Source organism: Megalobrama amblycephala, linkage group LG12, assembly GCF_018812025.1.
Source record: "Megalobrama amblycephala isolate DHTTF-2021 linkage group LG12, ASM1881202v1, whole genome shotgun sequence".
In the NCBI taxonomy this organism is placed as follows: domain Eukaryota; kingdom Metazoa; phylum Chordata; class Actinopteri; order Cypriniformes; family Xenocyprididae; genus Megalobrama; species Megalobrama amblycephala.
In genome coordinates this window covers 35591322-35605399 of record NC_063055.1, presented here as the reverse complement: position 1 = coordinate 35605399, position 14078 = coordinate 35591322, and the positions used below count along the sequence as shown (strand labels likewise).

The 14078-nt window shown below is 37.8% G+C and overlaps 2 protein-coding genes across 4 annotated transcripts in view; both read right to left on the bottom strand.

Moving 5' to 3' along the window:
• acsl2 (acyl-CoA synthetase long chain family member 2) overlaps positions 1–12188 on the bottom strand; it is a 38455-nt gene extending 26267 nt beyond the window's left edge. The window contains exon 1 of one of the 2 annotated variants that reach the window (XM_048210871.1): positions 11926–12188. The gene's annotated coding sequence lies outside the window, so the exon portion shown is untranslated. The remainder of the gene's footprint in view (positions 1–11925) is intronic. The other variant, XM_048210870.1, reaches the window with a different exon arrangement.
• Positions 12189–13611: 1423 nt separating this feature from the next.
• The window catches only part of prkg1l (protein kinase cGMP-dependent 1, like), a 42085-nt gene continuing 41618 nt past the window's right edge, over positions 13612–14078 (bottom strand). For both annotated transcript variants that reach the window (XM_048211032.1, XM_048211033.1), the window contains exon 20: positions 13612–14036. In XM_048211032.1, the coding sequence (XP_048066989.1) occupies positions 13938–14036 (99 nt within the window). In that variant the 3' untranslated portion in view covers positions 13612–13937. The remainder of the gene's footprint in view (positions 14037–14078) is intronic.

The following is a 14078-nucleotide window of genomic DNA, read 5'->3' as shown; positions in this document are numbered from 1 at the left end:
TGAATTCCAAATGGCATGCCCATAAAAAAATCTTTATTTCATATCCATAAATATGATGTGATACATATAAAATACTGTTTTTTTATACAATACCGGATTTTTTTTGTTGTTGTTTGTTTTATTTGATCAAATATACAGTAATGGTGATATTGTGAATTAGCATTATTTTTATTTTTAAATTACTATTAAAATAACTATTTTTAAAATATTTTAAAATGTCATTTTATTATTTAATATATTTTAGTGTCACATGATCCTTCAGAAATCATTCTAATATGCTGATTTGCTGCTCAAGAAACATTTATTATTATCAATGTTGAAAACAGTTGCGCTGCTTCATATTTTTGTGGAAACTGTGATACTTTTTTTTTTTCAGGCAAGTTAAAATAACAGCATGCATTTTGAAATAGTTTTTTTTTTTAGTTTTTTTTAAGTCTAGTCACTTTTGATCAATTTAAAGGGTTAGTTCACCCAAAAATGAAAATTCTGTAATTTATTACTCACCCTCATGTCGTTCCACACCCATAAGACCGTCGTTCATCTTCAGAACACAAATTAAGATATTTTTGATAAAATCCGATGGCTCAGTGAGGCCTCTATAGACAGCAACGCCATTGTAAATCTCAAGATCCATAAAGGTACTAAAAACATATTTAAATCAGTTCATGTGAGTACAGTGGTTCAGTATTAATATTATAAAGCAACAAGAATACTTTTTGTGCGCCAAAAAAAATTTTCTTTTCAGCAATATCTCGTGATGGCCAATTTCAAAAAACTGCTTCGAAGCTTTACAAATCGAATCAGTGATTTGGATCTCCTATCAAACGGCTAAACTGCTGAAATCACGTGACTTTGGCGCTGTTTATGTTTTTAGTAGCTTTATGGATCTTGAGATTTACAATGTCATTGCTGTATATAGAGGCTTCACTGAGTCATCGGATTTTATCAAAAATATCTTAATTTGTGTTGTGAAGATGAATGAAGGTCTTACGGGTGTACCACGACATGAGGGTGAGTTTAATTAATGACATTATTTTCATTTTTGGGTGAACTAACCCTTTAATGCATCATTCCTGAATAAAAGTAGAGATTTAAACAGTAGTGTATATCATGTTAAACATGAGATTCAATGGATTATTAACATGCACATTTATTTATGTGACCTTACAACCTAGAAAGAAAGAAAGAAAGAAAGAAAGAAAGAAAGAAAGAAAGAAAGAAAGAAAGAAAGAAAGAAAGAAAGAAAGAAAGAAAGAAAGAAAGAAAGAAAGAAAGAAAGAAAGAAAGAAAGAAAGAAAGAAAGAAAGAAAGAAAGAAAGAAAGAAAGAAAGAAAGAAAGAAAGAAAGAAAGAAAGAAAGAAAGAAAGAAAGAAAGAAAGAAAGAAAGAAAGAAAGAAAAGCACTCTCTATATTCCAAGGGACTTTGAAGACCCTACATGTGGTCACTTTAGAAGTGAGAGTTAAAGCAATGCAACTCCACACAGCAACATCCCTTTTCATATGACCATCTCTGCACATGCCTCTCTCTGTCAAAGGTCCACAAAAGCTGGAGATAAATGGATTTTGCAGAGATGACATCTGAAAATAATTACGCGTCACAGATGAGGACAGACCACTCTCTTTCTCTCCTTCCCTCCCTCATCCATAAGGGCCATTGTCAGAGGTAGACAGGCACTATTGTGTGTTTCTGGCACTCACTTGGGAACTTAAACAGAACAAAGAGGGGAGAGAGCGACAGAGGCTATTACTCAAACTGGTGCTAAATGAACTAAAGCGCAATTCCAAAGAAGGCTCTACAGATTTACAACCTGAGGAAAACTCAAGCTTTCAGACATCCACAGATATCAACAACTCACAAAGAGCAGAGATGGGGAGACAAATGTGGTATTTTAAATAAGATGCAATGTTCTGGGTTCATCTAAACATAAAAATTACTTTGACTTGTCCCCCAGTTAGTGTAAAAAAAAAAAAAAAATTCACATGTTATGTACTTATGTACAATAATGTACTTTCAATGGAAGTCTATGGGGAAAGGCATTCTGGAGTTCAAAAGCATATTAATATGAAAACGAGACTGTGAGAAGTTCAACGTAATATTCTGCAGTGAACCTGGATGTCAATCATTCATCTGAAAGAATATTGAAAATATATCTGTGCAAAAAAATCCTTTGGATCAGAGGCATAGCTAGAACTTTTTTTCAGGAGTGGCCAGGTAAGACCCAGAGATTTCATTGGGGTGGCAAAAATAATAAATAAAAATTAAAAATTCCTGCTTTTAATCTAGAGAATATCACTTAATATGCACCTAACTGTGACTGTGTGTGGAATACCTAAATGAAAATGGGGAAATAAAAAAGAAGAAAAAAAATTTGTGATTTTCGTCAACAATAATAACCTTGGAACACATTACAATTTCAGGAGTGAAATCCTTTATGGTCGGTCTGTTTGCGTACAGAACAAGTATCTTCCAAAATTGTGTTGATTGCACTAATGAATTAATAGAGATCAGTGGTTGATCGTTAAGCCTTGGGTGTACTTTGTTTTATTACACACAGCTTTGCAAAGTATACTTCATTTGACTCGTACACGTAGACAGGTGTTCGACGCATGCACAGTTTTGAGGAATTTCTCGCCACAAGTTACAACCCATGTAAATATATTTGTATTATTTCATGTTAGAGCTGTACAAATGAAGGTACTTTCTAACCTATTCGCACAATCTCTTGTCTATGTTGGCCTCCTTTGTCATTGTAGCTCGCATGTGTTCCGGTCTTTTTCTTTGACTACTTTGTGAATCGACGCCCACAGGAAAAAAGTTTGCCACCTTGTGGATAAACTAATTACTGCAAGAACAATTAAATGCATAGGTGCAACACAGTTACAAAAATGCACATACTCTTTCGATGACAATATTCGCGTCACGTTCGCGTGAAGTATACTTTGGGCTTCATATAGCGGTATAAACCTCACTCCCCTGATCTCAAGAGGTGCATTAGCGACTGATGCTCGATTTGACCGTTCACTCACATCTCGCTCTGCTGTGTTTGCTCATAGCAGCTTTGCCAAAAGCGCTCTTGCAGTGTTGCCATGTCTACTTATTATAGACATCTTTGGGTATGTTATTTTTTCCATATTATGAGGTGAAATGACAACTTAGTTCAGCTGGAGTATGTGCGTGGCCTTTGGCTTTGTGCCAGTAAAGTCAGCTGTTAATGCCGTCAAAATGTTTGTGCAACAGGGGTGACCAAACTTCAATCAGGGACGGCACTGGCCACCCATGGCCACAATGTAGCTACGCCCCTGCTAGAGACAAAAAGTTCCAGAACACATGGGTTGAGGAAATTAGATGTATGACTATCTGTTATTTCAGAAATTAGTTAAGGCCGAAAGGACTAAGTGCTTTTCTGATTTTATCCAGAAAAACCATGGTAATCCAAGAGCTTTATTTAATATGCTAAATACAGCAATAAATCCACCTGCGTCAACTGGGCTTGAAGTCTCTGCACAATTATGCGATAAGTTCCGAAAGTTTTTTAGAGATGAAGTTGCTGATATTAGATCTTCCATTCAGTTATTAGATTAAGATCAACCAGCCCGCTCAACTGTCTTTAATCAGTTTGAGCCAGTTTCTATGACTGACTTGGCAGGGATTGTCAAATATATGAAACCTTCTACTAGTTCCCAAGACTCTATCCCGTTTTTAAAGCAGTGGGTCCCAGGATTTTAAATTTAATAAATAATTGTTTGACGACAGGAGTAGTGCTGGCTAATTTTAAAAATGCCATAGTGCAGCCAGTATTAAAGAGAATTGGTTTGGATCCCAATGACCTAGTCAATTTCAGACCCATTTCAAAATCACCTTTTCTTTCTAAGGTCTTGGAGAAAGTAGTTTTTACTCAACTACAATCATTTTTAAGGCCAGAACACACCAAGCCGACGCCGTCGAACTAGTGGCGGCGAAAGCAGACTGCGGGGTTGGCTCACGTCGGCAGCGTCTGTGTCCAAAGTTGGCCTGACACACCAAACCGACGCTAAACAGCCGGCGGCCAAGTAGCACATCCGTTCTGCGCCTACGCAAGATGAAATGCCTTTCCGAACCAGCAGACGGCAGTAGCTGAACAGCCAATCAGAATGATCCAATGGCCTGACGGACCGACGAGCTCCAACGGCGATTCAACATTTCAAATCGGCCAAAAAAAAGCAGACGAGGACCATCTTCAGCCGACGCTGAGGAACACACTGAGAAAACTTAGTCGGCCGATGAAGAAAAACTGCCCGACGGCCAACCGTCGGCTTGGTGTGTTCCTGCCTTTAGAAAACAAAACAGTTTTTGAAGTCTTTCAATCAGGTTTTAGGGCAAAACACAGTACGGAATCAGCCCTTTTGAGGGTTCAAAATTATATATTATTAAACGCTGATACTGGAGCCTCATCGATCATATTGTTATTGGACCAGAGCGCAGCATTCGATACGGTCGATCACAATAATACGGTTTCTCGGTTGGAAAACCATGTTTGAATATGTGGGATAGCTCTTAAATGGTTTAAGTCATATTTAGCTGATATATTTAGCATATTTAACGGAGCGTTGCTGTGAAGTTGGGCGAATGTATGTCAACTTCCGCTCCACTAAGTGCGGAGTCCCACAAGGGTCCATTCTTGCCCCCCTTTTGTTTTCTATGTACTTGCTCCCTTTAGGGGCTATATTTAGGAAGCACGGTGTCTCGTTTCATTTGTATGCTGATGACACGCAGATTTATCTGCCACTTAAAAAAGACAATGGATCTGATATTTCCCCTCTTTTGAATTGCTTAACGGACATCAGGGACTGGATGGCGTTACATTTTTTGAAATTTAATGAAAATAAAACAGATTATGTTTTTTGGCTCAGATGGAAAACAGGGTACCATAAATTCTATTCTTGGACCCTTGGCTAAATATAGTAAACCAGTGGTGAAAAATTTAGGAGTACTATTTGACCCAGAATTTAAATTTGACAAGCAAATTAACTCTGTGGTCAAATCTTGAGACTCGTTGGGAAGATGAAGCCCTTTCTTTCTTTTAGCGATTTAGAAATAGTTGTTCATCCTCTTGTGTTCTCACATTTAGACTATTGCAATTCTCTTTACATAGAAGTTAGCCAGAAAGACCTGTCGCGCCTACAGACAGTTCAAAATTCGGCTGTGAGATTTGCTAACAGGCACCTGAAAGCATGACCATATCACTCCTATTTTATTTTCCCTTAAATGGTTGCCGGTCCATTTCCGAATTGAATATAAACATTTATTGTTTGTTTTTAAATCTCTGAATGGGCTGGCACCAAAATACCTGGAGACTGTAGCGAACCGATACTCCTCTGTTAGGCCCCTGAGATCTTCTGACCACCTTCTTTTAGTGGTCCCCAGATCTAAACTAAACCTACGAGGAGATTGGGCTTTCTCAGTAGCTGCTCCAAAGTTGGAACTCACTGCCCCTTTCTATTAGATCTGCTCAGACCATTTCTAGCTTTAAATCCTTGCTAAAAGCTCATCTACTTACTATGGCTTTTAAATTTTCAGGTGATTATTTCCTAGATGTGTATGTGTTTTATGTTTTGCACGCTTTATATTAATTGGGCCTTGTATTTTGCCTATTTTAATGTACAGCACTTTGGACAACTTTGGTTGTATTGTACGGAAGAGGATTAGGGCCAAGCAATAATAAAAAAATAAAACCATCTCGAGATTAAAGTAACTAAATTACGAGAACAAATTCGTTAAATTATGAGAAAAATGTCGTTAAATTTCGATTACGAATTTGTTCTTATAATTTAACGACTTTTTTCTCGTAATTTAATGACTTTATTCTCAGAATCCACTTCATTGCTAACTGAAACACCTCTGATTGGCCACTGTGTTCAAGAACTCAACAGATATGTTTGTGATTGGCTACACTGCTCAATACTGCAAAAACACATTGTAAATAGAAACCTCCCAGATATGCACTGGATCGTTTGCCAAATGTTTCGCCAGTATGCTATTCTTACGGAGAAACTGACCCTAGACCAGCAGTAATGAGCAGCTTTTCCCTCTAAAAGCAATCAGAAGCAGCAGCAGGCAGACTACTCAAATCCGTGGACAGGGGAAGGTTAGCCTTGACCAGCCTTACACACGCTCCGCCTATGGTCGAGTCAAATTATATAAAGTGTCTACCCTGACTAAGGTCCATTAAGACCATTATTAGTGTTGTTGCAGGGTCTTCACATGTAGCAACAGGAAGCAAATGTTTTGTGGTTGTGATGCCAGGATGGTGTTGTTTCCTGTGCGGAACACTTAAACCACATTTTAGTTTAAGGTCGTAAAATGGTACCCATTAAAAAGTGTCATAAAACATTATAGGTTGTAGTTCAGAGGAGAAACCTCAGGCAGTAGGATGTTAGTCTGCTTCTGTGCAAGTAGTTGGTCTTTCATCAAGGGTCATTTTACAGCACAATGTTGTGACGGGAGAAGCCACTTGATGAATAAAGAAACGCCTTGAGCACATTTTGTGCTGCTGGCATGAATGATACCTCAGATCATGTGCTTTATCACTGAGAGGCGTCATATTACTTTTCTAAGTGTTTTTTTGCCTGGTGGATAAAATAATTGAAAACAATCCAATAAACTTACACTGAAGAAGGAAATCGAGCCATATTTGAATTGGGGTTGGCCTCTTTTAACCAGCAGCCACCCAGAACACCCTGCATAGCATAATTCATAGCTAATTTTTGCCTAAATATTTCTTAAGAGAAAAGATAAAAAACCAATTGTATTTTGTGTACTGGACAATATATCTCATTGTGATCTCCATTTGTCAGCATCTTGTTTCACTTCAACAGATCAACAGATAATTTTTAATTCAATCATATACGCCTGGATTGAGTTCCTCAGTATGTGGTGAAAATCCAGTTTTTAATGTTGTTTATATGTCTACGTTTATATGGTGTTTTTAATATGCTTTAACACAAAACGTGCAAATTCATAAGTCAACACCAATGCTGAGTGTTTTCTCTTTAAAACTGCAGTGATCTAAAAACTTGGTTTGAAATCACTGGTGTTTGTGACATCACAAACTACCTTGTACCCAATCGTGTGCCGGTGGGCTTTAGCATATCATTAACTATGACCGCTCTGAAGAAGGCTGCTGTAACGGGAACATGGTTTGTGTAACATTAGCAACACATTATTAGCTGTTTGATAATGTAGTCAAGTCAAAGGCTAATCATTTCAATTACCGTTATGTGTCCGACATTGTAGAAGGTGACACAGGAGTGGATTTTCAAACCTCTCCCATCACAAAAAAAAAATCCTGTCCCATCCCAATCCCAGAAGAATGACTCCCATTCCCTCCCACTCCCATGTTGTATTTTTTTGGCCGGAATCTGTCAGTTACAGTAAAAAATACAGTACAGATCACAGCGTGCCCACCTTGGTTGAATAAAAATCCGAAATGTAGCTTATTGCCTCATTTCCACTAAGCGGTACGGTTCGGTTCAGCACAGTTCCGTACGATTCGGAACGGTACACCGTGATCAGGCTTGCATTTCCACCGCCAACAATACCCTTACTTGATAGGCGTGGTGTAGCTGGAAAGTTGTGATCGACGTCATTCTCGCGCGAAAAAGAAAACGACACAGTAAACAACAATGGAGTACATACAGCAGATCTTGTTCTTGCTTCTCGGCTTGAGGCTGTCTGTCGCAAGAAGACAAGCTTTGCTTGCTGCACACCAACATTCGGCGTTTCAGAATACCAAGTACACAAAGTTCAGACGTTCATGCAGCAGCACCTACCAGCAAGTGTCAATAGTGGAGAAGCGGAGGAGAAAACCTGTGTAATTTAAAAACTACTCTATTGTGTCATGAAATGTATTTTTAAAAGTTTTTCAGGCGAGAATGTAGTTGTTTAAAGCTCAAATCTGTGGTTTATTTATAAAGATAGCACCTATTTGAAAATTTGTGAGATCCAGGCGATCACCGGGTGCTCAGTGCTAATGTACTTAGCCAAGAGCAAATGTACCTCGGCTAGTCCTCGGCTAGTCATCGGATTTTATCAAAAATATCTTAATTTGTGTTCTGAAGATGAAAGAAGGTCTTACGGGTGTGGAATGACATGAGGGTAAGTAATTAATGACAGAATTTTCCTTTTTGGGTGAACTAACCCTTTAAACAATGCACAGTCACAGTGTGCATTGCACACACATTAAATTTCATGTAAATCATCTATGCAAACACACACACAAGCACACTTTACAATCACTGGCACCTTACACTTCATAAATGAAGAAATTGCCGGTTGCCTTGAGCGGGCTGCTTTGCATGTGTGACGCTGAAGGCCACTCGTGTCTGAGTCAGAATGGTATTTGATAACGTGTCTACATGTCTTGCAGCAGGCGTATGGCATTTTCACGCCATCTTTCTCAACTCGTAAAAATGTTTTGATTACTTCAGGCCGCCCAGAAATGTCGGTGAGCATAACTGAGGTATCATTTTCCAACAGTAGTCATTGCAGCATGGCTTTCATGTCTGACTCCATTTTGATTATGATTTTCGTGGCTACAAAGTGCATGGGGAAGCCTTCTTCTTCTCTTATATTATTAGTGGTTGGCATTGGCATACAAACTTGGTGCATTACCGTCACCAACTGTTACGGGTGTGAAGTATGTCATTCACTTAACCAGCCACACCAACTCCAAACAGGAACAGGAGAGCATAAAGTGACAGGGCAACCAGAATTGAGTTCAAAATTAAAATATATAGTTTATTTATATAAACGGTATATTTTTGTATAAAGTTAGGTATCATAGTGTTATTATGATTCCCGGTCCCGCCCACTCCCGCTGACATTTTTTCATGTCCCGTCCCAACTATGTGATTAATAGTGATTTAGCTTCCCATCCCGCTGCTATTGGCTATTTTGGGGGGGAAAGGGGAGGGGCTTATAGATATACCCCACCCTGTCTTCCTGTTTCATTGGAAATTACGTCAACACAAGCTGCGCGCTCCAAGGCACTTCAGTGGGCCTTTAAGTTATTTTAAGGCATGAATAATTTTTTTCACAGGAAAAAAAGCATTTAAATGTCATTTTGGTGATCAAAGATGAGTTTTAAGGAATACAATTATGACTTTAAGCTTGATTTTGTGACCACACTGCCCTAAGTCTATGTTCACACTGCAAGCCTTAGTGCTCAATTCCGATTTATTGCTCAAATCCCATTTTTTTGTATAGCTGTTCACACTTGTTTTAAATGTGGCCAATATCAGATTTCAGTGTAAACAGATTATGGTCTTGAACTGACACGCATTAGAACATTAAAGTAAGCGATTATGCATTTATTTATAGTGTGGTCTGCTGTGGAAGCCAGCGAATTTACGCGCAGGCCATATAAAAATATAAAGACGTGGATGCAGAAAAAGAGAGCGGAGTTTTTAGACATTTATGATACGAAACTTGTGTTTTGTTGTATATAGAGCTGTCTCTGTAATACTTATGAGTTCTGACACATCACTGTCCTTCATTTCGCAACTGTCTTGATAACTTTGTCTATCTTTGAAGTAACCATGAGTGCAGAGTTGTGACAAATGTTACTCTAGAGTGATGTAAAAGTCGCATGAATACCGATATGACTGTTCAGACTGAGGTCGAATTGCAAAACATCTGATCTGTATCGGATTTAGCACCACATATGGAAGTGGCCCAAATCAAAACTGAAAAGATCAGATTCCATGTGATTTGTACCATTCACACTGTCATGACCAAAACAGATCTGAGTCATTTAGGCCACATTTACCTACAGTCTGAACGTAGCCAAATCGCACACATAACATGGCTGAACCTCTTACAATGTCAACAAAACCTCAGGAACAACAGGCACATTGTTAGACTAAAGTCATTCAGCATCCAGGACGAACATCAATTCCCAAGTGTGTAAGGTAAAACCGCACCAGTAAAGAGTAGGAATGTGTGAGTGAAAAGTGATGTTCACTTTTGGAGAATGGATGGACAATGGAGAATGGCAAGAACTGAAAGAGGCCTTAAAGAAAACTTTAATGAGATCTCCTTAATCTGTTTCTCATTGACAGCAATGACAGATTTTGCATGCACCTCAAATGCACAATTTTTAATTGTTTCGGTTTACAATAACATCACTGGACTGAAAACTTCTCAATTAGGTCTCGGCAAATGAGCAACCTTTGGACAATAACGTACTTCTGGCAGTGAATGAAATGAGGGATGTGAAATGGCAGGTTCACAGGAGGATATGATGTCATATGAAGTAGGTTCTGGAAGTGGAATTCCTGAGGATTTGAAAGGGAATATGACGAGGAGGCAGGGAATGAGAGGGCTCAGGAGATCCGAGCGCCTGCCCAATGGTTAATGAATGAAGGAGGGGGTGAATGAGAGAATGGCCCGGGTGTTCTCTGGCTGTGATTCCCAAATGAAGCATGAAGAACACAGAATCACACTGAAAAGATTTGGAGAGGAGAGGGAAGAGGGAACGGGGAGGGTGTTGCATCACAGCGGACAAATTAACTGTCTGGGAGCGGAAGAGAAATGTGGAAAAGCAGTGATGCGTCCTCATGTCTGATGTAATATATAGTGAATTGTAACTGTGTCAACCCGTATAGTGGAAGTAGGTTATGTTTTTACACAGTATTGCTATGGTGAAAAATCGGAATCATATCCTGAAGAGACGGATCGCAATGTGTCTCATCCTACAGGTTGCTTTTGCTTTCATGGCTTTGTGGCTATGAGTCATTTTAAAGCATTTTCCATACCAACACCAGCCGTACTGCAAAACAAACCAATGAATTCTGGATTGTGAGAGTGTGTTACACCAGCACAACCTTATTCAGCATGACTAGACATGCCACATACATGCACAACATCTACAGTGCTTCAACAGTCTTCTACTTGGCGGGTAAAATTGGCTCTTGTTCTAAAACAGAGCATTTAAACCGCACTATTTAGCTGGCAGCATTTTACAGTTATTATTTCCTTGACATCTAGCAAGCACACCCTTACTTCAGTATAATATTGATCAAATCACACCCAATTGACCCGGCACAACATGAAGACAACACTGAATCAATACACAAAAACAGAAACAACATAAAGTTTATTCAAAGTAGCCTATCTAACCAAAAAATGCACTATGGTAGGCTACACTGATTGTATCTCAGGGTACTTTGAGATATACCACAGTAAATTCATGTACCACAGTATTCACAAGGTACCACTACCATGGTACATATCCAAAAAACAATGGCAACCATGGTAATTTTTGATTATTTTAGTGGATGTAACATCAGTTGCCCTCACAGAGAGATGTCATATCAGAATAATCACAAGTGTTGACTAACGTTTGACAACCAAACATTTTCAGAATATCTTATTTAAAAGATGGACATCGTATGTAAATGCGTGCTTGTGTTTTCAATGGGGCTTTAAGAACATGAATTGCAAGGAAATAATATCTTAAAGTGTTACTACTTGAAAGTGGTTGAGTATGAAAGTGTTTATAAGTAATTTAGACATTTGTCACAGAACGGTTGTTTACAAAATACGTGCACGTGTCACGCGATGACGCCGAGCTAAAAACGAGATAGGAAGAAATAATTTCATATAAAATCATATCACTCACTCAACAGACGATGTTTGAACATTAAATTCACATTAAAGTGCGGATGTATTGCAAAACAAAACAAATGTTGAGTTATAAACAGGACGAGTGAGTGATGAATGAATGAATGAATGAATGAATGAATGGATTTCCATTGATGAATTTGTCAACAACTTCTTCCATCTAACAATTTTTTCCCCCAAAAAACTACGACGTTTTTCTCCATTTGTACGAAATCGCTACATTTACACTATGTTTGTGAAAGTTTTAAGAATCTGGCTCTTACCTGTGTGTGGAATCTGGGTCACCCGTCCTCCAAAAGTTTCTCTATTCTCCTCAGACTGTGATAAATCCCTCCCGGACCCCAGAGCCAGAGTTTAGTCCCTCACAAACACGCCCTCGCTCCCCCTCTACAGTCAGCCTGCCTCGGGCCAAACCTCCTCAAACTTCACAATACTTTCTCATCCAATTATGTGCTTTAACATATTTTTTGGCAACATCTTCCAGGAAGTTTAACGGAACCGGGAAACTGTATCCTTTGTGTGCTATGAAGTTCCCATACTGATATTATACTGGACTTTAATTCATAGATTCATCACACAAACCAAAACTATTTTAATTTAGGTGATTTCATTGGTTTAAATTGCATTTTTGCATGTTCCATTATGTTTTAATTTATATATATATATATATATATATATATATATATATATATATATATATATATATATATATAAACGTTAAGCCCACAAAAGTATTTTTACTCATAGTTAATGAAATAATGATCTTTTTCTTTCAAACTGCCATGTTAAAACTGGACCAGTGTAGACAGAATATACTGGAATAATGTTTGGCTATTGGTCAAATAAAGGAAATCTCAGAGGAACTATAGGAGTTTTCTGTTGGTCAGTGCAGTGTTGGGGGTAACGCATTACAAGTAACTTGAGTTACATAATCAGATTACTTTTTTTCAAGTAACTAGTAAAGTAACACTTTACTTTTAAATTTACAACAAAATATTGACTGACAGCTCTCCTGTCCTCGTGTTGAAATCGAGAGTAAGTGCAGAGGTGTTGTGTGCGAACATGCCGGTTATTGTAGTTCTAGAATAAAAATGAACATTTTACTCATCTCATTTTCAGTCAATATTCCTCAAAATGAATAAAAACAGTAAAATGCAATCTCAGAATTGCACAAACTTGCAATTTAATTTAACAAATATACTTTATGTATTTAATCTTTCTTTATTAACCAATGTCTTTGCTGCTGACCTTCGATGATCCAATTCAACCATACCAATAAGCAAAAATGATTTCAGATAAACATCACAAGCAAGCCTAGCCCACGTGAGAAAAAGTAACGCAAAAGTAATGTAACGCATTACTTTCTATAAAAAGTAACTATGCAATTAGTTACTTTTTTAGGGAGTAATGCAATATTGTAATGCATTACTTTTAATTCCCCAACACTGTGTGACGAATCCACAAAATTGAAATCTGCATGAGGAAATCTTTTGCCTTCACACGAAATTCTCGATCGCGTGGAATTCCTATTGAAATGACTGTATTTTCATCAGCTAAAATTTGCAGAACAATGGTATTGTGTGATCACAATAGTCTAGAAACATGTTAACACCTTAAAGGATTAGTCTACTTTTAAATAAAAATTTCCTAATAATTTACTCATCCCCATCTCATCCAAGATGTTCATGTCTTTCTTTCAGAATACAGTTGTATTTTTTTTTCGAAAATGACTGATCTTTTCTCTAGATAAGACCCTTATTCTTCGTCTGGTATCGTTTAAAGCCCTTTGAAGCTGCACTGAAACTGTCATTTTGACCTTCAACCGTTTGGAGGTCATTGAAGTCCACTATAAGGAGAAAAATCCTGGAATGTTTTCATCAAAAACCTTCATTTCTTTTCGACTGAAGAAAGAAAGACATGAACATCTTGGATGACATGAAAAGTAAATGATCAGGAAAAGTTTATTTAAAAGTGGACTAATCCTATGTAATGAAATATGAAATATGATGTAAAATTTGGAATCCTCAAAAAAAATATTTAGTATTCTTTAAAATTGTTTCCACAAGAAAGAAACCCTAAAGGAATCATGTACAATTGCATTTCTCAGAGACATATTTGAAGTAATTCCAGTGTTGATTATTAAGTCCTGGAGCTGTGTACTGTCACCTGCAACTCAGAAGAAATTAATATAACCAAAAGTAAAGTTAATGCAAAATAAACACCAGAGTCCAATTTTTTTTTCCAGTTTACATCATCCATATCACCATGGCACAAATCAAAAGTCTATATCACAGCCTGAATCATCCAGTGCCACTGCTTCGGTGTGGGTTTCTGCCGGGAGTGATGATCCTCCGTGATCAGAGACAGAGGGAACCTGTAAAAAGGTTACAGTTATTTCAACTGGACAGATGCATCA